The sequence below is a fragment of the Anolis carolinensis genome, chromosome 2 (genome assembly GCF_035594765.1).
Source record: "Anolis carolinensis isolate JA03-04 chromosome 2, rAnoCar3.1.pri, whole genome shotgun sequence".
NCBI lineage: Eukaryota > Metazoa > Chordata > Lepidosauria > Squamata > Dactyloidae > Anolis > Anolis carolinensis.
The window spans coordinates 51,446,971-51,474,651 of NC_085842.1; the positions used below are offsets into that span (position 1 = coordinate 51,446,971).

The following is a 27,681-nucleotide window of genomic DNA, read 5'->3' on the forward strand; positions in this document are numbered from 1 at the left end:
CAGACCATGATATGAGCTTTTACATGAGTAAGGAGTACTCTCTTTTAATAAAAGACATTGTTAATCCACAAGATTTTTTATGCTTGTGCAAAATGTGATTATCTATGAAATACAATTTATTTTGACATTTGTAAATAGCTGTGATATGTTGCAGACACGATTCATTTTCTCCTTAACAGGCTAACAGAGACAAATCATGTTTTAAAATAACAGTGTTATCCTTATTACATTATCAATCTCAAACTAGTGGGATAAACATCCTTTCCCTGCTTTCTACTTGCCCTTTGAAGTATAATTTGTTCTGATTTATATCTCTGAAATCATTCCTATGAGCAAATTTATGACACCAAATGCAAGAACTGTAAAATATTTCCAGGTAACATTTATTGTATGTTTTCTTTTTTCTTTTTTTAAAGTGTCTGTAGTCACATCATTCACAGTATTGCTATTCAAATGTATGTGTTGCTTAGCACGAATAAGTTATAATTATTGTTTTTTAGACATTTGGATATTTGCTTAGGATGCACCAGTAAAAAGAAAGGATTTTTCAAACAGTAAAATTTACAGTTGAAACTCTAAGATGGATATAAAAACCAGCCTACTGTGAAATATAGGATAATATTCTAAAATTTTTACCATGGTTTTATTGTTGCAGATATGCTGCAGCCCACTATTTAAAAATGAAATCTGAACAGCATCTGTAAATTATAAGTATAATTTGATTTTTTTTTCTCCTCAAAGGTGGAAGCGAAATGGCACAGATATTGATCTTACCATGAGTTATCACTACAGGCTGGATGGAGGCAGCTTGGCAATCAATAACCCACATAAAAAACAGGATATTGGAACATACCAGTGTTTGGTCACAAATTCATTTGGAACAATTCTGAGCAGGAAAGCAAAACTTCAGTTTGCATGTAAGTTTTGTAAAAGAAAACATATTTTACTTTCATATCAACTTTGGCCATTATTTTGTGTACTGAAAATAATTTATTGGGCAATTAAGACAGCAATGAACTTTTCCATTAAATAGTTGAACTTGCACATCTTTTCACTTCTCATGTTCAATTCAATCTCATCTTTTTCCAGTCAATGGCAATAATGAAAGAGATATCCACATCCTTGCAACACATAATAATTATCTACAGAAGGCTGAAAGGTCAAGACAGATGAATACAATTACTTCTTGCTTAATAGAGTTGTTACTACCTGTGTGTGTGTGTGTGTGTTTGTGTGTGTTACTCCCTCCAAAAACCTTTTTTCATGGTCAAATTGTTGTTTGTAAGACATCTATTTCATACAACACTTTCGGTTGGAAAGGAAAGCAATCGGAAAATAATAATGATGTCAAGCAGAGTCACATAAATGTCACACACAGTAATTACCTTACTGACATTTAGGCATATTTACAGGCATACTACCTATATCTCCTCACATTTGATTTGTAATTGGCATAGCATTGTTGTTTGTACCTGAAATATGTATCTATACTTTAAGCACACAACTACATATGCATGTCTGCATCTAGCAATGTGTCCAGAGGAGGGCGACTAAAATGACCAAGGATCTAGAGAACAAGTCCTATTAGGAGTGGCTTAAAAAGCTCAGCTTGTTTAGCATGCAAAAGAGAAGGCTGAGAGGAGATATGATTGTCATGTATCAATATGTGAGGGGAAGTTATAGGGAGGATGGAGCAAGCTTGTTTTCTTCTGCCCTGGAGGCTAGAACACAGAACAATGGCTTCAAACTACAGGAAAGGAGATTCCACCTAAACATTAGGAAGAACTTCCTAATTAGGAGAGCTGTTCAGCAGTGGAACTCTCTGCCTTGGAGTGTGGTGGAGGCTTCTTCTTTGGAGGCTTTTAAGCAGAGGCTGGATGGCCATCTGTTGGGGGTGCTTTTTCTGCTTCTTGGCAAGGGGTTGGACAGGATGGTCCACAGGGTCTTTTCTGACTCAATGGTTTTATGAAATCAATAAGAAAAAAAATATTTGGGGGGATTTTTCTAACTGAGTCGAACAAAGTGAAAAGGAGGTTATGGAGTCAGTTTATTCCCTATGACAGAGTACAGGCATCACTAGCACACTGGCCAAATAGAACCCATGAATATGCAAAGAGGTCATGTAGTGTTTTCAAGACAGAGAATGAAGTTGTAGTAAAAATCTTTGCAGACTAAGGATGTTTCCACACATACCTAAAACCCACACTGAAATGGGTTAAATTAACCCGCTTTGGTATGGGTTCTAGTCCCCATCCTCTCCCACAAGTTTTAGGTGGTAAATCAGGGACGAGAGGTGGTGGGCATCCTCCTGCACCTTTGGGCTACTGAGTCCAAAGGTGCAAAATGGCTGTGGAGATTGACCTCAGGGAAACATGTGATATGTCCCCATAGTCAGGCCCCACAAACCCAGCACCTAATTAGACCTGCATCTTTCATTAAGATCTGGATCTAATGAGGTGTTTAATTAATGAGGAATAAACCCTGGAAAGACCTGTTTACTTTGCATTAATTTACTTTTACCAGAGGCATTGTTGGACATCTTCAGTAAAACTGAGACAGGTGCTGCATTTTGGGCTTGTCTGGATGGGTCCTAAGGCCCCTTCTACACTGCCAAAGCAGATAATGTGGATTATCTGTTTAATAATCTGGATTATATGGCAGTGTAGAAGGGGCCTAAGTGTCAGTGAAAGTTTTATCTCAAAGAGAGTAAAGTGAACCACAACTTCAAGCCCGTGTAAGCAGTTGAGCCACTTCTTATTCAGGAAGCAGCCAACAATGTTTACACTGCCATTCTTCTTCCACCAGCCTTGGGCAGTCCAGGGACAAAGATGGCAGCTACCCAACTCCATTGTTTTGGTATTTTTGTTTCTAATAATATTCAGAGTGACAAGACGATCAGTGAAGGGAAGGGCAAAAGGAGGAGGCTATTTTTCTTTTTCATTCTCCTATTTCTCATATTGCTTCATGACTTTGGGTATCATCATTACAGGCACCAAGGGTGACTCCATAAATATCAGAACAAAGGGAGCAAGTTAAGGGTCACAACCACAAAACAGGTTGTGATCTAGTCTGACCAAATATTCCTTCTTCAACTCTTCTTACTTTCAAAGTGGAAAGGTTGTACATATTTTATCCCTCTCCCATAAGCACATGATATTCAGTTTCACCTCTGGGTATTGCTCAGTTTAAGTGACTTGCTAATCTGTACCATTCTTGTTTCTCACAGCAAGCAGGCAGTATGGATAGCATGGGTAGTGAGGTGAAATTGCCCTAGTGAGTACCTTCATGTTCGAGAAAAACTTGTCCAACCAACCATTTCCACCTGACTTGAGAGAAGGGAACTGGGGAAAGCAGCTGCTCTTGGTTCCTGAAAGGTTCTTCATTATGTTAGCAAAGATCAAGCAGTGGGGTGCCCTTGCTTTGTATGACTGTAATGGTAAGACAAGCATGAGTTGGTTAACTACCTGTTCTGTTGACCAAACCTGACTTATTTTTCTGAGCAAATTTGTGCTTAATTAGACCAATCTCATAAATATAAATGTCTGTATTGAATCTGCATTTTAGACTATGGAAACAATGGCTTGGAAAATAAGCTTTGAGTTCATGTGAAATGAGTAAAATGATCAAGGGTCTGGAGAACAAGCCCTACGAGGAGCAGCTTAAAGAGCTGGGCATGTTTAGCCTGCAGAACAGAAGGCTGAGAGGAAACATGATAGTAATGTATAAATATGCGAGGGGAAGTCATAGGGAGGAGGAAGCAAGCTTGTTTTCTGCAACGGCTTCAAATTACAGCAAAGGAGGTTCCACCTGAACATTAGGAAGAACTCCCTAACTTTGAGTTCTGTTTGGTAGTCGAACTCTCTGCCCTGGAATTTGATGTAGGCTCCTCCTTTGGAGGCTTTTAAGCAGAGGCTGGATGGCCATCTGTCGGGGGTGCTTTGAATGCAATTTTTCTGCTTCTTGGCAGGGGGTTGGACTGGATAACCAACGAGGTGTGTTCCAACTCTATGATTCCATGTCCATGCTTGTATCCATTTAAAGGAAACTCTTGATTTGAGGACAGATTCTATTAACCATGTATGGAATTCTTCTTCCTTGGATAGAAGCTTCTTCTGTACATTGAGCAAAAATGTACAAATACAAGCCATCAACAGCTATATGGGGATATAAGGGCATCCACATAGTTGAGTGTTGAAGTTTAAGCTACAATTAGGCTTCACTGGATGCATTTGGACTTACTTATGAGGAAAAAAGTTCCATAGGATTATATAGTTATAGTTCTCATAGAGTTCCACTTCTAAAATTGAAAATATGGAGAGCAGTGGAACCTTTTAACATTTTATTCTTTCATTTTTAATAAATAGTTGAATGACACTTTTCTTCAAAAACTTGACAGCAGTTCCTTCTTTCCCTATCAGGACTCCCAGCTGCATTAAGAGAGCAATTGTTTTTAATGCTCATTAATAAAATATACTGCTAAAGTCGGGCTTGTGTCGCTGTTTTAGACATCAGTAAATGTATTAATTATTCATCCTTTTCTGTTCCTGTTACAAATCTCCCATCACAGAAGGTCATACAAAGGAGACAATAGAGGTTGTGCTAGTTCACAGCCTTTTTCTATATGTGTAAGAGTGATGACTCCTACCTATTTCTACTTGAACTGTAGTCATTTTTCAATGGAGCTTTCAAATACAAAAGCATGCAGGCTGCTAACTGAGGTCAGTGAGGATCACAGGATTTGGACACTGACGGGAACTTGTCCAAACTTGCTGTTCATTATAGAATAACCAGATCTATCATATCCTGATCTGAACAGATGGCTGCTTGGGTCTCTAAGATTCTTCATGATTAGGTGTTCAGAAAATATATATTAATTTTTATTGGCTTTGAGATCAAGATAAAATATTGATGATGCTAGCTCTGTGTGGGAGGGGCGAGGAAGTGACCCAGCAGGGTGCCCTGACTTGGAGTGACCCTTCTTTGCTAGCAAAGTGAATTGTGATTCCTGCCTCCAAGACTAATATCTTGCTTTTGCTTTATTTTTCTGTAAGACTTAATTATCAGAGGTATCAAGCTTCCCTGATACATATTTTGAATATTTTGCAGCTGATTCGGCCTCCCAAGTAATCTCCAGTGGAAGTGAGATATAGCTCATTATAGGAAAGAATCTATACTTTCCATAAGCAAGGTTCTGGGTTTGGTACTTGAAACTGAAATAATCATGTAGACAATACTCCTGCCAGAAAATCACCAACAGAGTAGATTATATTAAATAGTATCCTATATCATGTTCAGTTCTGCTTCCTCTACGGTCTCTCATATGAATCACAATGATGTGACAGAGTTTGACTAGTGGCCTGCCTCATCCTCTGGAGGACCATCAGAAACGTATTATATACATCGCTAACCCTTGTTTTGCTTACAGGTAAATTCATTCCCATAATTCACAGCATCAAGATTGACAAACATCTGTGGCATGGTCTGAAGACAACTATTAGTAGCAATGTCATTTTCTTTGATGATTATATTATGTACTATGTAGTACAACTCCAAGTGAAATTATTTGTAACAACCAATTCAACTTGAGTGTATAATTAATAGAACAGGTTTGGTTGTATGTCCTCAGTTCACAACCCCCAGTTATCTGGATAAAGATGTAGATTTTATTCAAATATGGACCATGAAAAAAGGGCAAACCTCAAGTTGGCATTACTTGTAAAGATTGTTACCATAAAATAAATTTGTAAGACATATAATGTAGGATCATAAGATTTTTGTCATCTTCTGATAGTTATACTGTCGGCAAGTATTGCAGTAGGCATCATAGGCATTCTGCTTGAGTTAGACTAAAAGATTCAGTCTATGTGGAAGGAATAAAAGAAATAGATCTGTTCTGCACCATTTAGGCCACAAAACCCAAATGCATAGATATACAATGGAGAATACATGGCTAAGCAGTACTACAAGTGAAAAGAGCTCTGGAATTCTTGTTGATGGTACATTGAACCAACAGTGTGATGCTACAAGAATGAAGAGGAAAGTAAAAGCCTACCTTTATAGAAGCATAGTTTTAAAGTTGAGTGAAATTATGTTGAGCTACATTTTGCAATTGTCAGGCCTCATTTAAGTACTGCACTTAATTCTGAGCATGCCATTTTATGAAGGACATAGACTAGTTGGGGGCATTTCAGAAAAAGACAATAGGAATAAGAGTAAGAGAACAAAGCATATGAGAAATGCTAAAGGAGCTGAGAAATTTAAATTTGGTATCTAGAAGGCTGAAGGGTAAACCACCTTAAGGGCTGTCACAGAGAGCAGGGAGCAGGCCTGTTCTCTGCTATCCCAGAGATCAACATCAGGTGTAATGGTCTTAAGTTACAAGTCAATAGATTTTGATTGAACATTAGAAGGAATTTCATGATAATAAGATTGGTTTGGCATTCTTTGGATGTCTTCAGAAAGATATTTTGTGGATCAAAACTAAAATCCTTACAAGGAAATGCATTCAACATTTACATCCCCCCAGTTATATACCCTAAATCCAATTGCTAGTCTTAACTAGAAGGGACCAGTTGAAAAATATGATGAATGACAGCTCTTACACAATGCTATTGACCCAATGGGTCTACTATCTTTAGGAGGAGCAATTTGATTTAATTCAGTGCATGTGATCTGTTGCCATGAAGGAGGTAATGATTAATTTGCCTGGAAAAAATGTAGAGAAAATCTGATTACAAATCTTTTGTAATCTAGTTTGGCACTTGATTCTTTTCAAATGAGTATATGCTTTGACAGGGATTGCTTAGTCAAGTTCTCTTCCCTTGTATTACCCTCTTTGTAAGAATCTGATTTATAACTTGACATTTATGAAGTTAGTTCACATGACCAAAACTTAGGAAGCTACTTTTAAGAAGAATAGATTAAGTGGCATGCTGAAGCCATTCTTCACTAAGTAATGCATCATCCTAGATCTGCTTGGTTGTAATAATCTCTAGCATGCTGATAAAACCTTATAATAAAAACATGAAAAACAATCAAACAAGCAATTCTGTTAAAATCACAAAGTTGAAATGGCATGAAATGGCATATAATTAAAAAGAAAAAATACAGTATACCATATTAAAAGAACAGTCTGACACATAAGTGAAAAGCTGTGTTAAATTATTTAGATTGTACTGGATACAATCTAAATTCCTTTCCACTGACTTGGTGCATATACTTGTGGTCATTCATCAAGTTCACTAAAACCATCTTTGTCCCAGAGATAGTTTTATGAGATTTAAATGGGTGTAAATAATTTGTTTCATTCAGAGACTCCTGGGGCTGGGAAACAACTCAGGGCCCTTCTACATTGCCCAAAAACCCAGGGGGAATTAGATTTCAGTCCCCACCACCAATTCAAACCCCAGGCTTCCTCTTGAGGAGTGACTAGATGCCATCCCAGGTAAACAAATGGTTGCTCTGGGATGGCATCCAGCCCTCCTCCAGCCCCCCATTTACCCCCCCCCCAAAAAAAAACCTTACTGGAGAGGCCTGCCAGATCCAGATCTTTTCAGGTGTTTAATTAATGTGGAGTAAACTGGGAAAATCCAGTTTTTCCTCATTAATTCATTTTTACCTGAGGCAAAAATGAATTTGCTTGAACACCTCAGGTAAATGTGAGGTGGGTCCTATGTTTTGGGTCTGTCTGGAAGGTCCCTTAATGATCTTCTAGAACCTTGTCCTTCTTCAAGAGATAATGGAAACTGGTTGGTAATTTTACAGTATGCCAAATTCAGGAGTGGTTTTTCAGTCCCAGGTTCTTTTAGGCAGGGTGGAAAGCTGTCTTTACAAAGTGAGACATTACCTGGTTTTGCCAGTTCACCCCTGGCTGCTTTTAAGAGAAAGAGCAAGAGTCCCTAAGAGATGGAATCACAATTGATTATCTCCAATATGGCACCAAAGACAAATCAGGAAGTCAAAGTTCAAGGACATTACTCCCTACTACCTCCACCAAGCCAGGTCTCTGAAATACAAACCAGGTTACACGCTCATCCAGAACCAAGTCTTGTATCATACCTGCTTTTTCTTGTACTGACTTGGCCTGAAGATACAGAATTTCCTACTCAAGGAGCTTGTTGGCAAACCAATCTAGACTGTTTTAAGTGGGGGACAACTTGACAACAACCCAAATCCTGTGGCTTTCCCCTCTTCCACAACATGGTCTCACCACTCTGTAACTCCCTTTGCTTGCTATCATTGTAATGGCAATTCTTTGTACTGCGGCCCATACCATATTCCAAGCAGGAGCAACTGCTTTTTAAAAGATCACAAATTACAGATAAAAACCAACCCCCCCCCCCTCACTGAGTACTATCCCTTGCCCCTATTCCACCCCTAAAGTAGTTCCCCAAAGTTCTACCCATGCCAGTAGCAGACCTGCTGCCTCAGACAATCAAATTATATCCCTTTTCAAAATGATTCAGGTCGTCTTTGGGCCAATATGCCAGAAACTGGGTCACACCTGAGGGCCCATCCAGACAGGCCTTAAAACTCGGTTTTATGCCTCTAGTAAACCCAAATTAACTCAGTACAAAGCAATTTAGGAGTAGCAATTTGATTTAATTCAGTGCCTGTGATCTGTTGCCATGTTCCAAATTAATTAAACACCTGGTAAAACCTGGTTCCTAGATAAGATTCGGGTCTTACCAAGTGTGTGCTCTGTACGGCCTGGGCCTGGGAACCATGTCATATTATTCCTGGGCCCTTTCCACACAGCCATCTCAGTTTTCCGTGTTTTGGGAGCCCAAAAAACCAAGAGGGCACCCACCCCTCCCCCCAAACTCCAAAAGAAGCCCTTAAAAGTTATAAAAACATACCTGACAGCCATTATCTTTCTCCTTGCGCCCTCACGGCACAAGGAAATGGTGTGTCAGGAGAATGGGGGGGGGGAAGGAGAGATTTTCCTACTTGGCCCCCCATCTCTTGGTGCATTATTTTCTTGTGCCAGGAGGGTTTGGAGGAGGAAGATGATGGCAGCCAGGTAAGTTTTTTAAACCTTAAAGGGCTTCTTTTAGGGGGCTTTGGGCTGGTCGCATGCCATCCTGATTGTCATTAGAATAGCATGTTGACACCCCTTCCACTGGTTAAGCCCAAGTTTTTGGGTGGGTGTGGACTTAAACCTGCACTGAAGCAGGTTTTTTAAACTCACTTTAGCATGCATTTAAGTTACATGTGGAAGTGTCCTGAGAGTCCTTTTACTGGTGGGAAGACAGGCAGAAGTCCTCAGGGAGAGAGGTAGGAAAACAGACAAAGAAGTAGGCTGCAGCCTTTCTCCCTGCTCAAATGATGGTATTGGCTTTGCTCTGCTCCTTCTTCCTTAGCATGCTGGCTCTCTATAAAGGGCTTTACAAGCTTTTCTGCATTTGATCCTTTGATATAGGAAGTACAAGACAATCATCCATGGTGCTTGCAACATAATTCCCTTATGTACTGTAATCTTTAAACCAACTAAAAACAATAGGGATTAGTTCAGATGAAAATTACATCAGAAAGAACATACTAATGCCTTTCAAGTCAAAATAAAGTTGGTACAAATTCAAGTTTACTTAGAAGCTAATTTCCAGTGCTAGTGCTTGACTTATTGGAGAAGAGAAGTTAGGCTCACAATAAAAGTTCCCTGGAGGACAATAATGTTCAAATGCCATATAAATATAAAGTCACATTGATCCTTTGCTCTGGATTAAATGATAATATCAATGGCAGAGTTTGAGCTTTCTTAATAATCTCTATGGTTATGAGATCAACAGAATTGATAAATGATGACTATATGTGTTCTGCAAATAAAGGAAAAGCTCTATATTCAGAGTAACATCTTCAGATCTAACAAATTCAGTGTGGGCTATTACATTTCCCAGGTATAATCTTTTGGTAGAGTATTCAAAATATAGATATGATATGAATTGTGTAATTGTTCATTTATTGTCACCATTATGCTTCAGTCCTATACAAATCTGTTCAAGTTCCAAAAGTAAATGTGGCATACTCCCAAGTAATTTGGTATGCAAGACAGTTCTAATTAATATTTATTTTGAATGCCTCTGTATTCTGAAAATAAAACAGAAACATCAAAGATAATATTTTAATTTTTTTAAAATTACATTCTCAAAACAGTTTTAAAAAATAATAGAAATCTTTATCCAGAATATGGACATATTAACATACTAAGGCCCTACTAGACAATCTGCCAAACACTGCCAAACACTGTATTTTCCATGTATTTCAACAATGTGTGGATTTTGTGCGGAATAAATCCTCAATTACAGCAAATTCTGTTATATTTTTCTGCAAATGAATGCTCTTTGTTCTGCAGACCATGTGGGGTGGGTAGTGTTTAAAAAAATAGAATCTATCCATATGTATTGTTGAAGGCTTTCATGGCCGGAATCACTGGGTTGCTGTGAAAAACTCACAGCAACCCAATCTATCCATACCTAATATTCACCCCCTCACTTCACAATATTTTAAGCCCTAGAAGCTCTACCATAATTTAATTGGCTTTGGAGAGAGAGTCCAAGGTACATAGTATCCATCCCAGGCCCTGTCTACACTATCATCTAATGAAGTTTGAAACTGCAGTTTTTTAGGGCTGAAAAAGCTCCCCTCGGCTTATACTCGAGTGAGGGTCCTGGCCGGCTTCTATTTAGGTCGGCGTATACTTGAGTATATAGGTATTCAGGGTTGAACAATCTTATCTTATTAAAGTCTTATTATTGTCTTAAATTACAGTTTTATATAAATATTAAAAACATTTAACCTACTGATGCCTCAAATAATGCAATTTTATTAATATCTATTTTTATTTTTGAAATTGACCTGTAGCTACTGCATTTCTCACCCTCATCTTATACTCGAGCCAATAAGTTTTCCCAGTTTTTGTGGTAAAAGTAGGTGCCTTGGCTTATATTCGGATTGGCTTATACTCGAGTATATATGGTACATTTATTTCATATATATTTATTTGGTGGTTTTATGAATTACTTTATAAATTTCTCTGTCATATGAAATCTAATTGATAATGTTTTCCAGCCATACATATAGGCAAGCCTGTGGATATTTCTGATAGCACTTTTCATTGGGTCTCTAGTTTTCTTGTAACAGTTTGGCTTAATGACTGCAAGCTTCCATGAAGTCTAATAGCTACAAGGTGAAGTATATGCTCATAGACAGAGAGATAGATCTGGACTTTCTCTTTAAACATGTGTTTAGCCCACACTGTGGTATAAAAAAACTATGAATATTTTCCAGATAAGAAGTAGTTAAGGTGAATAATGTTGAGAAATGGAAGTAGGTGGGGGTGGGGAGGAAAGGCATGTAACAAAAGTACGACTCATAACTATTCATGGAGAGTGGGAATAGCAAACCAAATATTATTTAAAATAACCAATTTGTCAGAGAGGCAAAATGAGGTTGCTTCTTAATACATGCAAATCACTCTGTCTCAGGCTCCATCACTAATCAGAGAAAGGGATGATGGTTCCTATTTAACTCAGTTCACTTCCATTGCCATGTGAAAGTCACTTGTCTGTCACCAACCATGATTTGAGCTTGTTAATTTCAAGACATATTGACGAGCGCTTTAATTCGCATACAAGATTAATGGGCTTCATAGGGAAGCAATACCCAAGAGTCAGACAACCCTTTCACACTTGTAAATTGTCCACATTGTAAAAAGCTTTTTCTCCTGTTGTTAACTGGGTTCGAGCTGCTAATAAAGGAGCTTTTGTTTGGCACCTCAGGGTGAGATTTCAATAGGTTGGCTTGCAGAGTAAGCACAAACATTCCTCCCCTCCCTGAGAGCAAGTATATCTAAGCTACTCTCTACTTGTTCCTCATGAAAACCAATGAAGTTTTATAATGCTGCCTCTTCTTTTTGTCCAGTATAGTGCTGACAAGTCTGGATCTATACCCAAACTTGGATACATTCCCAAGGATCAGAAGAGCTGCAAGGGAGCTTGGGACCTTGGACTGTCATCACATTGCATTGCAGCAGGAGCTTTGTGCAATAGGAAAATGAAGCACTTTCAAATGGAGAAATAAAATGAGTAATAAGAAAGGCCCATGGATTCACCCCCCCCCCCCAATCAGGGTGAATCCATGGGCTCCTCGTGGGAGGCATAGAGAAGCCGCCCCTCCATGCCCCACATTGCCCACCTTACCTTCCCCCTCATCCCATGCGGGAAAACATTGCTGCCCCGCTTCCCCCCATTGCAGGGAAGGCTCTTGTGTTCCTGCTGCAGTGGCGACGCGCACTGCCTTCTCTCCCTTTTTGGCACGGAACCTGGCTGGAAATGCCTGTACATCATGTGAAGGGCTCCACACTGAAAAGGAAGGGGAAGCAGCATACAATGGGCAAATTGGCAAATCTGATGAGACAGATGATGGAGCATAGAGAATAGTTACACCTTCTTACATACAGATGCTGATGTGTCCAGACACTGGATGTTCTCACATTTTACTTGGAAGCAGATACTTTAGAACAGTCATTCCAAACCTTTGGTCCTCCAGGTGTCTTGGACTTCAACTCCCAGAAATCCCAGTCAGTTTACCAGCTGTTAGGAGTTGTGGGAGACAGAGGATCAAAGGGTGGGAACTACTGCTTTCAGAAAAAGGCTGAGGACTAGACCACATGGTATTTCCAGTTTTCTCTTTCTCCTGTTTATCATCTACACAAGTGGTGTTGCATCTCTTTATAGCCCAGTTAAAAAAATCATGCTGAATCTCACTGGACAGCATTTTTTCTTATGGCTGCACAGTGTCAGGGGTTTCCACAGTCAGATTCACCAGCTTATATTTCTTCTTTTGTCCTTGAAGAAGAAAGAGAATAGTTTGGTTCCCTCTTTGCTTCTTCTTCTAGTGCGAAGCAAAGACTTTATTTGGACCGATTTATTGCCCAGATTGCTGCAGGGATTTTATGTACTCCCCCTTTTAATACTTTTAGCCTGTTTTTAATGTTGTGCTGTTTTTAATATGATAGTTTCATTAACCGTTTTGATATTATGATTAATTTTTAGCAGTATAGTATTTTAATTTACATTGTAAATTGGGATTAAAGTGTTCCATAAACAACATTTTTAAACAAAATGCAAATGAAAAAGCATCACAGGAGAGAAAATCTTAAGAAAGGAGTATTGTGGCATTAGCTATATACTTAGGTTCATGCACCATGGAGCCATCTCTTCCAAGGCCTTGTGTTATTCCTCTTATATGTAGTTTGGCTGTAACCTTTTTTAATATATATAATAATTTTAATAAGTAGTTTTGAACATTGAAAGAGTGAGAACAATAATGGGTATAGAACAGAGAGTGAAAAGGGAAGGGAAGGGAAGGAAGAAAGAAAAAAAGAAAAAAAAGAAGCAAAAACCCCAAAAAACAAAAAGCAAAAAACAAAAAAAAATGTGATGACTTCCTTTAAACCTTTGTGGTTAGGGTTTTGTTGTTTCTTTCATCTAAAGTTATTCATTATCCTTCTGACCCTAATTCTTCTCTGAATATTAATATTCTATTAATTCTTCAATCTTCTGAAATAGTCTTCTACTGGTTCCCAGTCTGTTTGTTTTATAGGGTTCCCCGAATTCTTTTTAAGTAAAAAAGCTAATTGGTCCATATCTTTTACCTCCCTTATTTTATTTCTCCAAGTATCTGGTGTTTCCTGTAGTTTCCATGTTTTTGCAAAGACTATCCTTGCCGCCGTCGATAGATATGTGAATAAAATATCTTTGTTAGTTTGGCTGTAACCTTTACTCCAATTTCTTTACTCTGAAAATGTTTTCTACATTTTTCTTATTTTTTTCTCTAGCAAAAGAATGTGGTACAATTCTAATCAGATCACAGAGAGAGTAGGATAAAACTACATTCTTAGTCAATTAGAAGGTCTTAGATAAGTGATTCTCAACCTGTGGGTCCCCAAATGTTTTTGGCTTTCAACTCCCAGAAATCCTAATAGCTGGCAAACTGACTGGGATTTCTGGGAGTTGTAGGCCAAAACACCCAGGGACCCACAGGTTGAGAACCACTGTCTTAGATTATGGGTGCCACCAGGAATCTGGAGCCTACCTCTCTGCTCCCCAGCTAAAGTGCTAGCCCAACCACAGTCCTACTTTTTATTCCAAAATCATATGTAAACCTTGTAGATGTCAATATAATAATAATTACTATTATTTTATTTATTTATACTCTGCTTTATCTCCCCCAAATGGGACTGAAAGCAGCTTAATATAAAAGCATCAGCATAACCATTTGAACTACAGTAGAGTCTCATTTATCCAACATTCGCTTATCTAATGTTCTGGATTATCCAACGTAGTCTGCCTCCTGCCCGGATCCACAGCTCTTTCTCTAGGCAGCAAGGACTGAATGTTTTATGGATTTAATTTTTGACAATGTTGTTACTGTAAGTTCATTTTATGCAATTCTATATTTGTAGTCAATTTGTAAGTAGCCAATGTTTTCAAGAAATTGCAATGTTTTGGTGCTAAGTTCGTAACATTACCATGTATTGACCTGCTTTTTCTGTCGATCTGTTGTAAAACATGGTGCTTAATTTGAAAAGTCTTAATGTATTTTGAGGTTTAATAGGCTTTTCCTTAACCCCTCCATATTATCCAACATTCTGCTGGCCCGTTTATGTTGGATAAGTGAGACTCTACTGTATACAAATATATGAACATTAAAGCAGGGTTAAATATAAACAATATTTTAAAAATCCCAGTTAAAAATCATTAAAACCAATTCAAAGTTTAAAACTTTTAAACAATAAGAGTTCTTGCAAAGCCATAAAACTTCAGTTCTTTGCGTATGGCTTCAGAACTTTATTATGTGTTGCCATAGCTTTGATTGTTGAATGATGAGCATTTTTTCAGGTAATTAGTCATAGGTCTAACACTGCTTCTCTGTCCCAGACTGCTACTACTTGTAGTGCAGAATCATATTTCATTTATTATATTATTTATCTCCATCTTATTACTGAGTCTAAGAACATTATCACATGAATCTTGTAACATGAGCTGCAGCCTCAACCATAAATGTAATCACTTACCAGTGCTGAGTGAGTGCCTTTGAATAGCAGTTTTGTGCAATAAAGTTCTGACTGTTATAGAAGAAAATAGGTTTCTTTCATGTGATATATTTGTTATCCTTTCCTTTTAAATTGAAATGATTTAATGCTATAGAATTTTTTTTCATTTTAACCACAATTTTTCTGTATGTTATCATCAGTATGTTTTTAATTTATTTCTATTTTGTTAGCTACGTTGAGGCCCCTTCCACACAACTGAATAAAATCCTACATTATCTGCTTTGAACTGGAATATGTGGCAGTGTGGACTCAGATAACCCAATTCAAAGCAAATGTGAGTTTTTCTGTCTTGATATTCTGGGTTATATGGTTGTGTGGAAGGGCCCTGAGTCCCAGTACAGGTACAAATGAATGGTTGGGAAGAGGGTGGGATACAAAGAACTGTTGGCACTTCATATGAACAGGTTCTGTATCCACAAATTCAACCAACCATGGGCACTAGTTTGAGTTGTTCTCCATTGTATATAAATAATGTCATTTCATTATGCTGTTGTATATGAGACTCAAGCATCCACAAAATTTTGGTATCAACTCTGGGTCCTGGAACCCAAGCCCAGTGGATACTAAGGGCCTACTTTAATGTAATAATAAAACGGAATACGATATAATATATCACTTTGTTCAGATGCATTGTTCAGATGAACCCCAGACTGAAACCCAGAGAAGACTCAATGTCCCACTGACCTAGGAGCCCCCCAGTCACTAATGGAAAAATTTCCCAATTGCAGACTACTGAATATAGTAAGACCCCAATTTTTGTGTGAGATAGTCTTCAGGATGGACCAAGGTTACATGAAACCATAAATACAACCAAACACTATTGAATTACTTCACTTCTAGTTTGAGCATATGATAAAGTTGCATTAAAGGGCCTAAAGGACTCTAGCAATTTGCTAGGTTTTCCAAACCAGCACAGGATGCAAGTAAGTGGAACCATGGATATGAATTCCTTGGTTACAGAGGTCTTACTGTACACCCAAGCAGAAGGTGAAAAAAACAGCTACAGATAGAAGCAGGGCTAGCATGTGCATCGCCATTTCCCTCCCTCATATAAAAAGAACACACATTTCTCATAGTCTAGAAGGGAGCTCTAGACATGGAAACAACAATAATATTCACAACTTGACAAATCATTATATAAGCTTCAGCATTTTTTGAAGATTCATTGGACAAGAGTATCAGACTGGCAGTGAAGAAAAGAAGCAGAATCAAGTGTGTATGTGTGTATGTGTAATAGAAAGAGAGTGAATCTGAAATACTCAACAAATATAAAAGCTCATTTTCTGTCTTATTATTTCATCGTGTTGTTTACTTTTGAGTGCACACAAATTTCATAGGCACCAGAAAGTAAAACACCATAGTTCACGATATCACTATCCTTTAAAAAATGCAGCAAACTTATAGCATATGTTTGGAAACAGAAAATGGGAAAATCAATGCACTTAAATCAGATCAGATATCCTGCAGTGTACAAAACTGTGCATGTGTGGATTTCTTTCCAGCTGGCTTCTGTAAGGCTTTTGGTCTGAGTGCCAGCCTGTTGGGCTGTGGACATACATTCTGGTTGAAATTTACTGTTCATACTATTGTTTGATCACAACTGAAAAACACCACAATCTCAAATTTCCTTTCTGGGAATAAATGTTGAGCTGATGATTACTGAGAATTCTGTGTATGCTGATCTCCTTACAGGGCCAGTCCAACATGGAGGCCAATTACGCCTCCACTTGGAGTGCATGGTCCCCAGGGGTGCCGTCGAGTCCCCCCCCCCCGGCGGGGACCATCGGCTTGCTTGCCGCTGAACAGGAAGGCCTCACTCAGCGGCGAGCGAGCTCTCCAGGAAGGCCTAGCTCTTCTCGGGAGACCTCACGAGACCTCGTGAGGTCTCCCTAAAAGAGCTAGGCCTTCCTGGAGCCTGGCCTTCCTCGTTTGGCCGTTTGGCAAGCGATGGTCCCCGGCGGCAGCGGCGGTGACCATTGCTCGCCAAACGGCAGAACGAGGAAGGCCAGGCTTCAGGAAGGCCAGGCTCTTCTCGGGAGACCTCGTGAGACTTCGTGAGACCTCATGAGGTCTCCCTAGAAGAGCTAGGCCTTCCTAGAACCTGACCTTCCTCGTTTGGCCGTTCTCCAGCGCCCAGGTATTGGTTTGTGTGTGGGGGGGGGGGCGCAAAATTCGGGAGGGGCGCAAAGATTTGGTTCACCTACCCCCCAAAATTATCTAGGGCCACTTCTGTCTCCTTACCTGGGAAATTCATATCTTAACAATGGGATATAGCCCTCATGATTTAGAAACTGAAGTGAGGACAATATTAATTTAGAAATCTCTTTTCATTTATAGTAACATGATTCTTGGACTTCTTCTGGAAATCTTAGTGTAAAGTTTGGTGGAATTCAGCAGATAAGCACTTGAGCATCATTCAGAGTGTCTGTTACATGCTGGCATTTTTAAGATTACCCACATGAGAGTTCTATCAACCACCAACAGCTACCCAAGGTTTCAGTGAATGTTTTCCCCCCCATTCTTACCTGGAGATACTGGAGATAATCGAGATAAAAGTGGGATCAGTGGTTCTCACCCTTGAGTCCCCAGATGTTTTTGGCCTACAACTCCCAGAAATCCCAGCCAGTTTACCAGCTGTTGTGATTTCTGGGAGTTGAAGGCCAAAAACATCTGGTGATCCCAGGTTGAGAACCACTGCTCTATATGGGGAGCATATAGTTTACTAACGAGGTTCCATGTGCTGTGCAAATATGAAAAGGACCCTATAAACTATAGATGACTTAGTCTTGCACAGGAAGGGCTTGAAAAATAACAGTAGTACAAGAAATGTTTTCTCACTATCATAAATTAGTACAGAAATATGATTCATTATTATTGCTCTTGTTTAATATATATATATATATATATATATATATATATATATATATATATAGAGAGAGAGAGAGAGAGAGAGAGAGAGAGAGAGAGAGAAATGCACAGATATAGGATGGGTCACACCTGGCTTGAAAACAGTCCATGTGAAAACTGAACATGAGTACACGTGAAAGCTCAACTGCATGATGCAACAACTAAAAAGTCCAATGCTATTCTAGACTGCATTAGCAATAGTCTCCAGATTGAAGGAAGTAATGGTCCCATTCTATTCTGCTTTGGTTAGACCTCACCTCAATTATTGTGTCCAGTTCTGGGGACCACAGTGCAAGAAAGATATTGACAAGCTTGAAGGTGTCCAGAGAAATGGTCAAAGGTTTGGAAACCAAGCCCTATGAGGAGCAGTTTAGGGAGCTTGGTATGTTGTTTAGGTCTGAGGAAAGAAAGATGAGATAGGACATAATAGTCATGTTTTTTCATTTGAATTCTGTAATGCTCAGGAGCCTATCAAAGTGAGGCAAGTGAGGCAAAGCCAAAAAGGCTGCCATTCCTCTTTAAATCAAGAGCTTCTCGCCATGAGAAGAGGAAAGCAGCAGGATGGGACAAAACTGAGAAAAGAGATTGGGAAAGCACAGAATTCTGGGAAATGTGGTTTGGGAAGGCAAGGAGCCCTGTGGTAGAAAATTCAAAAGGCCCTGCCCTAAACTACATTTCCCAGAATTCTGCTTAGCATCAGAAAGCTCCAATTAAGATGGCAGAGAGATTTTTCCCTCATAGCAGCCAGAGTTCCAATAAATAGTTAAATCTGTAAAGAGGAGGACTGACTGATATTTCAATACTGGTAAGTAAATCAGTGCTGGGCTGGGAAGAAATCCCTATATTGAAATTATATTGGTTACTTTGAGAAACATTCAATTAGATAGCTGTTTTGGCTTTTTAGAACAATTTTTTTTGCCAAACTTTAAAAATTTCCCCAAAATTGATAGATGTAGGAATATTTCTGAAACTTGGGGGGAATGATCCCCTGTTATATTGTGTCATTGTATAGATAATTCAATGAGATAGCTCTTGTAGTTTTTTTTAAAAAAATTGTTTGTAAAATTTTGAAAATTTCCCAAATATCTGTGATAGAACAAAATGTTCTGAAACTTGATGGACTAATAGTGGTAAATGTCTTCTATAACTGTAGCAAGTTTCATGCCAATATCTCTAACATTGAGTGAAAAAGTCACCCCCAAAGTTTCCCCATTAGCATAATTAATTACTTAAAGAAAAGTGATGAAAAAGTAGTTAACTTGTTATAGTTACGATACAGATCCCATCCAGTTTTGGAAACATTTTAGAAATGATTTCCCCCCCAATCCATGATTTTGTAATGAGTATTTAAACAATTTTTTCATTGATCATACAGATCTAGTAGCTATTACAAAGTGAAACTGGTTCATTTTAATCCACCTCCAAACCATATTATAGTGTCAGCGTAGAAGCGCTTTTGGCCATGGAGCAATGGATTCCAATTGCAAGGAGAGAGATTCCACTTATACACTAGGAAGGAGTTCCTGATGGTAAGAGTTGTTTGACAGTGGAATATGATACATTCTCCTTCTCTGAAAGTTTTTAAACAGAATCTATATGGCAATCTATTGGGAGTGCTTTGATTTGTTTTCCTATATAACAGGGGGTTGGACTCCATGGTGCTTGCGATCTCTTTCAACTCTATGGTTCTATTGTAGTTGTTCCTGAAGGAGACTGTTGTATGAAAAAGGAGCCAGAAATCTATTGCAATGAAAAGTTAGGTTATGTGTTTCATGCCTGAGGTGCTAGTTATTTTTTACCCATTTATGTTACTTAGATGGTACAAAGCCTGAGAAATTCAGGAGCAAACTTTGTCGTCTCAGGCTTCAATTGATATAAGCATCTGCACCAGAGAAGACATTCAAGGACAGTTGATAAGAGCTGAGAACTTTTAAACTTCATTATGCAGTTTGAAATGGTATTTTATAGCAGTGTAGATGGGGCCAAAGACAAGCATTATGGATGGCTAGCCATAGCCATGAAGTCTACTTGTCTTTGGACCATGATGATAATACTGTGTGCTTGTAGGTCAGTGAAGGGATCCCTCTGCTACTGAACCAGAGCTCCCAGCAGCGGAATGAAAAATGTGAAACTGTCCAACTTGCCATATATCCTTTTCTGTACATGTTTGCCACATAACTTTAAACCTTTCTCACAGGTATGGTTATTTCTCATGGTCCCAAAAATAACCGTTCATCTTTGGCAAAATAACTGTGTTTTGCCAAAATGGACAAATACTGGAAATTTGTATTTTCCTAGTCTTTGGGTTTCTACTACTGTTTTTAATACATTGTGCTTATATTATATTGAATCTCAAAAGTTTATTAACTTCCTTTTTTGTTCTTTGGCACTATGGTATATGAGATTTTTAAAGTGTTTATTTTGTCTTGTTTCTGGAAAAAACCCAACTGGAAACCCCAGAGAGCCATTGTCAGTCAGTGTCAACAAAGTGAGCCAAGTAGATTAATGGACTGAATATAAAGCAGCCTCAAGTATTTCTTTGTCAATTTCATGAGGATTTTTGGAGGGGAGAGGAAACTTAATTTACAAGTGAAATTTTACCTCACATTCATAAATAAGGCACACAGAATATTTCAATACACATTCTGTTGGTGAAAACATATATTTAAATGTTTAAAGAAGCATTGAAGGGGAGCATGATAATCTAAGGAGAATCATGAAGTCTTGGCCATGTCTAAACTTCAGCCTGTTTGTTTAGTACTGGAGTTTTGCTGTATATAACATTACCTGTGTATATAACATTCTGTCACAATACAGTCATAATGTAGGCTTCATAAAGTGCAGTTAGAAAAGCAATAGATGTTATTGAAGTATTGTTAGGAAGAAAACATATATAGGTCTCAAAGCAGTTAGGTTTTATCAATAAATTTAATATTTCTGAAGGTTAAAACCAGCCTCTTTATTTGCAGTGTGGTAAAGTTCCCTTTACTGTCCTAGATTCCAATAAATTGTTGAATGTAATATACACCACATCCACAAGAGATTTATATTTTATTTTTGGTACAACAAATACAAAAGACCAGAGGGCTGAAAATGTGTACTGGGAAGGGGAGAGGAATCAATCACTAGTAACAGCTGCTGTGTTTTTATTTTACTTTTTACTTTGAATGTTAGGTGGCCTGTAGTTTCCTAATCACTCATTAAAATGTTAGGAATATATTTGGTTGCAGAGAAGCCTTCTTCAACCTGGAACCTTACAGTTGTTTGAACTTTTGTTTCCATCATTCCAAGGCAGCATGCTGAAGAGACATCATGAAAGCTACCTCTGCAAGCTGCCTGGGTTAAGAGCAAATCTTGCTATGCTGGTTGAGGATTACCGAGTTGTAACTGAAAACGGCTAGAAGGCACCAAGTTCAGGAGGGCTGCAGAATATCTTTGTGGTAGGCCTTAATCTAACGAGGCAACCTGAAATACCTGCACAGCTTTTCCCTGCATCTTCTTGTGGGAAAATAGACATTTAGGATGGTTCAAACTGCATGAACGTGACCTATACTTCTAAGGTCACCCATTGGGTTTTCATGTCTACCTCTCAAACCACTACACCATTGTGTCTCTCAATGATATATAATATTAAAATTAATAAGGACATGGAACTCAATCCATACCCCTAACCCAGGGGCGGTTCACCCTTAAGGCAATCTAGGCACTTGCCTGGAGCACCATCATTTGTGAGGCGCACTGGAGGCACCTCTTGAGGCGCCTGCAAGTGCCCTAAAGCCAACTTTTTGTTGGCGCGTGTTGCTGCTTCCGGCGGGAGGTTGCAGAGGCCACCCCCGCCTCCTTCTCCTTTGGGCCGGCATAGGCCTTCCGCCCAGCACTGGGCCTTTCGGCCGGCACTGGGCCTTCCAGCTGGCTTTGGGCCTTCTGCCCAGTGCTCTGCCTTCCGCCCGGCGCTCCGCCTTCTGCCCCGCGCTCTGCCTTCCGCCCAGCGCTACACCCAGCGCTGAGCCTTCTAGCCGGCGTGACCCCACCTTCGGAACTTGGAAGCTATCGTGTTTTCCCCATAAAGATATACCCATAAAATAAGACCTAGTACAGGTTTGGGAGACTTGCCAAATATAAGACCTCCCCTGAAAATAAGACCTAGGAGGGAGCCGCTGCTGCTGCTGCGTCTCCCTTCTCCTTCCTCGGCTGGTGTTGCATGAATAAGAAAGTGCTGCTCCCACTTTCCCCTCTCCCTTCCATCGCTTCCCCCTTTGGTCGGCACTTGCTGAAGAGGAGGAAGGAAAAAGTGGGAGAAACAGCTTCTCCTTAGCCTTCCTGGTTGGTGCTGTGTGAATGCGAAGGACAAGGGGCTGCTTGCACTTGTCCCTTCCCCCTTTGGTCGGCACTTGCTGAAGAAGGGGAAAGAAAAAGCGAGAGAAGCGCTGTACGAATGAGATCCTTTTCTCCTGCCTTTCCCATTCCCTTCCGCAGCTGCCGCTAAGGAAGAAGGGAGAGGCATGCACTCTTCCTGCCTTCTCACTTTCCAGCCTCCTCACTTTCCACGTGGCTACCTTTCCTGCCTCCTTCCTCTCTGGGTGTGTGCCACATAGTCTATGAGAACCAGGTACATTTTTCAAGAAAGGTCTATTATTATTATTTCTACTTTTTGGAAGGGAGACAAATGAGGAAGGAGGCATCATGGCTTAGGAAGAAAGAAAAAGCATTCACTCCATATGTGGCTCATCTTGACCCAGAAGAAGCCATTCTTTGCATGCATTCTGCTGTAGACATTGCTGGCTTGCAACTCCCACCATTCCATAGCTAAGGCCTGATGGGACTTGTAGTGCAAAACCCACTTTCCATTGACCTTAAAAGAGTGCTCTGACCATCCACCTGAATGTTAAGTGTATGTGTGAGATGGGCAATGTGCAAACCCCACAAGCTGTTTCCTGTGGCCCTCCATCCTCTTTCTGTTCCATCCAACTGGGCCTTTGAGGCTGTTAGTGCAGATCCCAGATGCTCTTGGTTTTAAAACTAAACAAACCCCCCCCCCCCTGAAATTGTTCTTCACACCACTTAGATACTAGGCTTGTCCGATCGATGGAAAAAATGTTTCAATTCTCGTTTCTAAAGTAGGGGGTGCCGGCGCTTCGATATAGAAATTATTTCCGAATTTTTCACCCAAAATTTTCGGATATTTCCGAAAATTCGTAATGATTCTTAATGTTTCCAAAATGGCGGACGCGCATGCGCAATCACCAAAAAAAAAAGGAAACCCGGGGGGGACTTTTACAGGGCTCTCCCACCCTCATTTCATGAGCTATCCTCATCAAATTTGGTACAGTGGGAGAACACATTCAACACTCTTTGCTCAACAAATTGCAGAACGTTTCCTGTCTCCTATGATTTTTGGCGAATTTTCATAACTTTTTATAATACACTATTTTTCAATATTTGAAGAAACCTGTTCCTGGTTTGAAAGTCTTATTTCCTGTTCAATTGGGTTCTTATCACTGTAAAAGTCCCTCTTCTACTTGTGTAGACTTTGGATTAGAAACGCAGCACACGCCAAGCAATGCCTTGGCAGGAGTGCCACTGTCCTTTGGAAACTATAAATTGCCTTTGAACCTTTTGATCAATGGTGCCTGGTTGAACTTGTGATTGCAAAAATGAAACTCTGGCTGAGGACTTTGGATTAGAAATGCAGCACATGCCAAGCAATGCCTTGACAGGATTGGCAATATCCTTTGGAAACTATAAATTGCTGTGACCCTCTATTGAATCAAATCAATGTCTGACTTCGTGATTGCAGAAATAAAACTCAGCCCAAGGCTTGGGAATAGAAATGGAGCATGAGGGAAGCAATGCCTTGGCGGGTGCCCCACATCCTTTGGAAACTATTTCTTCCAATGTACCCTTTAGGTTTGAAAACAATGTGTGTCTTTGTGATTGCTGCAATAACACTCAGCCCGGGGGCTTGGGATTACAAACGGAGCAGGAGGGAAGCAATGCACTTGCAGGAACGCAGACGTCCTTTGGAAACTATTATTTTCAAGTTCCCCCCCCCCCCCCTTTCAGGATTGCAAAGAAGGGCTGATGTGGTGATTGCTAAATTCCAAAAAAGAAAACAGAAAGGCAAAGGGACTCCCTCTGGAGTAGAAAAGTAAAGCACCCCAAGCTCTGCACTTGCAGGAATGCAGATGTCCTTTGGAAAATAAAAATTCCCTAAAGCCATAGCAAGGACTCTGCCACAAGCCCCAAGCCAATTCCCCCCCCCCCCCCAAAAAAAACACAATATCGAACCAGCAACAACAGACAGACACTCTACCCCCTATAGCCAGAACAGTCACTTAGCCCTCTCTCCCCCAAGCAAGCAAGCAGCTTCCCAGCGCGCGCGAACCACCCTCTCTGCTCAGTATCCTAGCCCAGAATGACTTGGCTCTGTTGGGGAGGGGATTTTTATAGAGATCCTCCACGTGGACGCGGAGGATGCTAGCCCCCACCTTTTTCAGCCATCGTGGAAGTCTCTGATTGGCCAGGGAGCGGTAGCTATGTTAGGCTGCGCTAGGCTCCCATTCATGTTAGGTTGCAGAAACAAAAAAAATAATTTTTTTTAAAAAAAAATATTTTAAAAAAATTTGGAAGGAAAAAAATTAACGAAAATTTTAAGAAACATTTAGAGAATGGGCCAATGATGGTTCGAATTACATTGCCAGTTGCGCCCAGGGAAAACGTTTCAATACTCGTTTCAAAAAGCGAGAACAATCTGAAATAATTACGAAAGGAGAATTATAATGAAAATTTGGACAACCCTATTAGATGCCACAAGGAGCCTTGTGAGTTAAAAAAAAAACATTTTGGGGATAAAGGCAGACGACATGGGAAGGGAATGTAAGCTTCTAAGATCCAGTATGGGGATATCCATTCCTTGGACCTCTGGCAGTTACAGATCCCTCTTCTAAAATAAAACAATTAATTACATTTTTCTTCATGTGAATCGCTTTTTCTGGTTCTGAAATTTGGCAAGTACATCAATATTTTTGTACACTGGAAGATCACCTGTCACTTGTAATGCACATCACAATCTGAGCTGCCTTTTCCCTCTTTTATGGAAGGGTATTCTAATCTTGAAAATTAATCAGGAATGACAGGAATATCATATGTTATGGACTGGAGTAGAGTGCAATATATGTCTTGATATGATACCTCATGATCTGTAGTTGTTTTTCTTAATCTGTTTATCTTATTATGTTTATATTATTGATGCACTCTGATTGCTCTTTATGTGATTTTAATGGAAATAGTGGCAGTAACAAGAAATTCTTGATAGGATTCACAGTTTGTCTGGTTATGTTGGCTTGTAATGTTCATTTTTTTTTGTTCAACATTAAATGAGAATTCTTCTTCATGAAAAAATAAGACATACCCTGAAAATAAGACCTAGCACATCTTTGGGAGCAAAAATTAATATAAGACACTGTCTTATTTTCGGGGAAACAGGGTAGGTAAGTGGGGTTTATATATCTGTGGAAAGTCCAGGATGGGAGAAAGAGCTCTTGTCTGTTTGAGGCTAGTGTGAATGCTGCAATTGGCCAGCATGGTTAGCATTTAATGGCCTTGCAGATTCAAAGCCTGGCTGCTTCCTCCCTGGGGGCATCCTTGGTTGGGAGGTGTTAAATGGTCCTGATTGTTTACTGTCTGGATTTCCCCTGTTTTCAGAGTGTTGTTCTTTATTTATTGTCCTGATTTTAGAGTCTTTTTTAATACCGGGGGCCAGATTCCCTTTCAATGGCCTTTTAATTATCTGCCTTGATATTCTGGGTTATATGGCTGAGTGGAAGGACCCTCAGGGCTCTTCCACACAGAATATTATTATATAACCCGGACTATTAAGGCAGAATAACCCACAATATCTGCTTTGAACTGGGTTATCTAAGTCCACACTGCCCTATATCCCTGTTCAATGTTTGGTGCTAAATTCGCAAATATAGTAATTCCTACATAAATTACCATGTATTGAACTGCTTTTTCTGTTGATTTGTTGTAAAACATGATGTTTTGATGCTTAACTTGTAAAATCTTAATGCAATTTGATGTTTAATAGGCTTTTCCTTAATCCCTCCTTATTATCCAACATTTTCGCTTATCCAACACTTTTATTTTTCAGTGATTGGTTTTGGGCGGGGGCAAAATTCTGTTCGACTACACTTGAAAATTACCTAGGGCCGGCTCTGCCCCCCCCCCCCAATCATCTGATTCCACTTATTCTTTAGATTTTTATGGTTATATTTTCCCTATTTTTATATGAAGATATATATTTTTCAGATAGATGTATTACATGTCCTGGGGAAGTTCCAGTCCGTCTGTGGTAGCAAGAGCAGCAGTGGGCCTTTTTATATCACTCTTTGGTGTATATCAGTTCCATTGAAGTGTCTTATTACCTCCACTCTTCAAGCATTTAAGCAATTCAGTTGTAATTGCTTAAAGCCTTGCAAAAGAAAGTTTCGTGAAAGCATGAAACTATTTTGTTTTATCTTGATTGTTCCTAACAAATCTGTGTTGATTACTATTCATAATCCAGTTTCTCTTCCAGCACGTAAAGAACCAAATAGTTGTATGATTCAGTTTAATTCCGTCTCTGGAATTGAAGAACAGCTAATCAGCCTCTAATTCCTTGTTTTTTTCCTTTCATTTTTAAACCCTAGATAATATATTCACTCTTGTGCAGGCTTTTGGGGGTTTCGCCAGCTAACACTTTCTGAATCACCGAGTAGCTGCCATAAGGCCTCACTATGTGGATTCTTTTTACATATACTGCAATTTGCTTTGTTATCCTGTCATCCTACAAATCCATGGGGCAGCCAGGCTTTATTTGCACAGAGTCAGACACTGAAATCCCTTGGATTTCCTGCAAGCTGATGGAATAGGGAAGAGGATAGAGCAATTAGTTAGACTAGGGCCTAAATCAATGTACGGTAGCTATGCTAATAAATCAAAAAGTTTTGTATGGCCTATACACTATTAAATATTAAAGCAGGATTCAGTGAAAATACAGGAGAATACTCCCTGGGGTATCGTTAATGCACATGCCAAAAATCAGCCTTGAAGTAGAGAATTCATCTCTAACCCATACTCTAAATCCAAGAAGTTTAGTATGGAGAATATGAGAAAAGTGATACTTTGAATACTCTCATCTCACAAAGATTAACAGGATGAAGGGAGGGAGAGTGGAAAAGGAATGTAAGAACACCTTTATGTTTAATTGGTTTTTATTTTAGCATGAGCTTTTATGGATATACCACTTCAGGTATATCCACGGTTATGGATATACCGTGGCAGACCACCTGTCTAGCAGAAGGGATTCGTATCTTTCAGTTTCCAAGTGTCCCATTTCAAGTTCTGTCTTCCCATCACACGTGTTTCCCTCTTCAGTTTTCCCCCAGTTTTCCCCTGGTTCAAACCATCACAAGGAGAATCCTTGGGGAAAACTTCCATATCTAGAACCAAGATTACTATAGAAATCATCCCATTTGGGGAGGAAAGCAGGGAAATTTAAAACTCTTTTGGCTTTGCCATGCCTTCCATCCCTTTATGAGACCAGTGTAATTTTAAAACTTTTGCAACCATCCCACCTTGCAGGGCTCTGCTTGCCTTCATTAGACCAGTGTAATTTA

General features: G+C 39.4%; 1 protein-coding gene across 7 annotated transcripts in view; it reads left to right on the forward strand.

Annotated features, from left to right (window-relative positions):
• Positions 1 to 27,681, forward strand: part of cntn6 (contactin 6) — a 344,808-nt gene that overhangs the window by 149,924 nt on the left and 167,203 nt on the right. For all 7 annotated transcript variants that reach the window (XR_010002549.1, XM_062969725.1, XM_062969724.1 and 4 more), the window contains one exon: positions 742 to 917. Coding sequence is in view for 6 of the 7 variants with exons in the window: in XM_062969725.1 (XP_062825795.1) it covers positions 742 to 917 (176 nt within the window). In the remaining variant the exon portion in view is untranslated. The remainder of the gene's footprint in view (positions 1 to 741; positions 918 to 27,681) is intronic.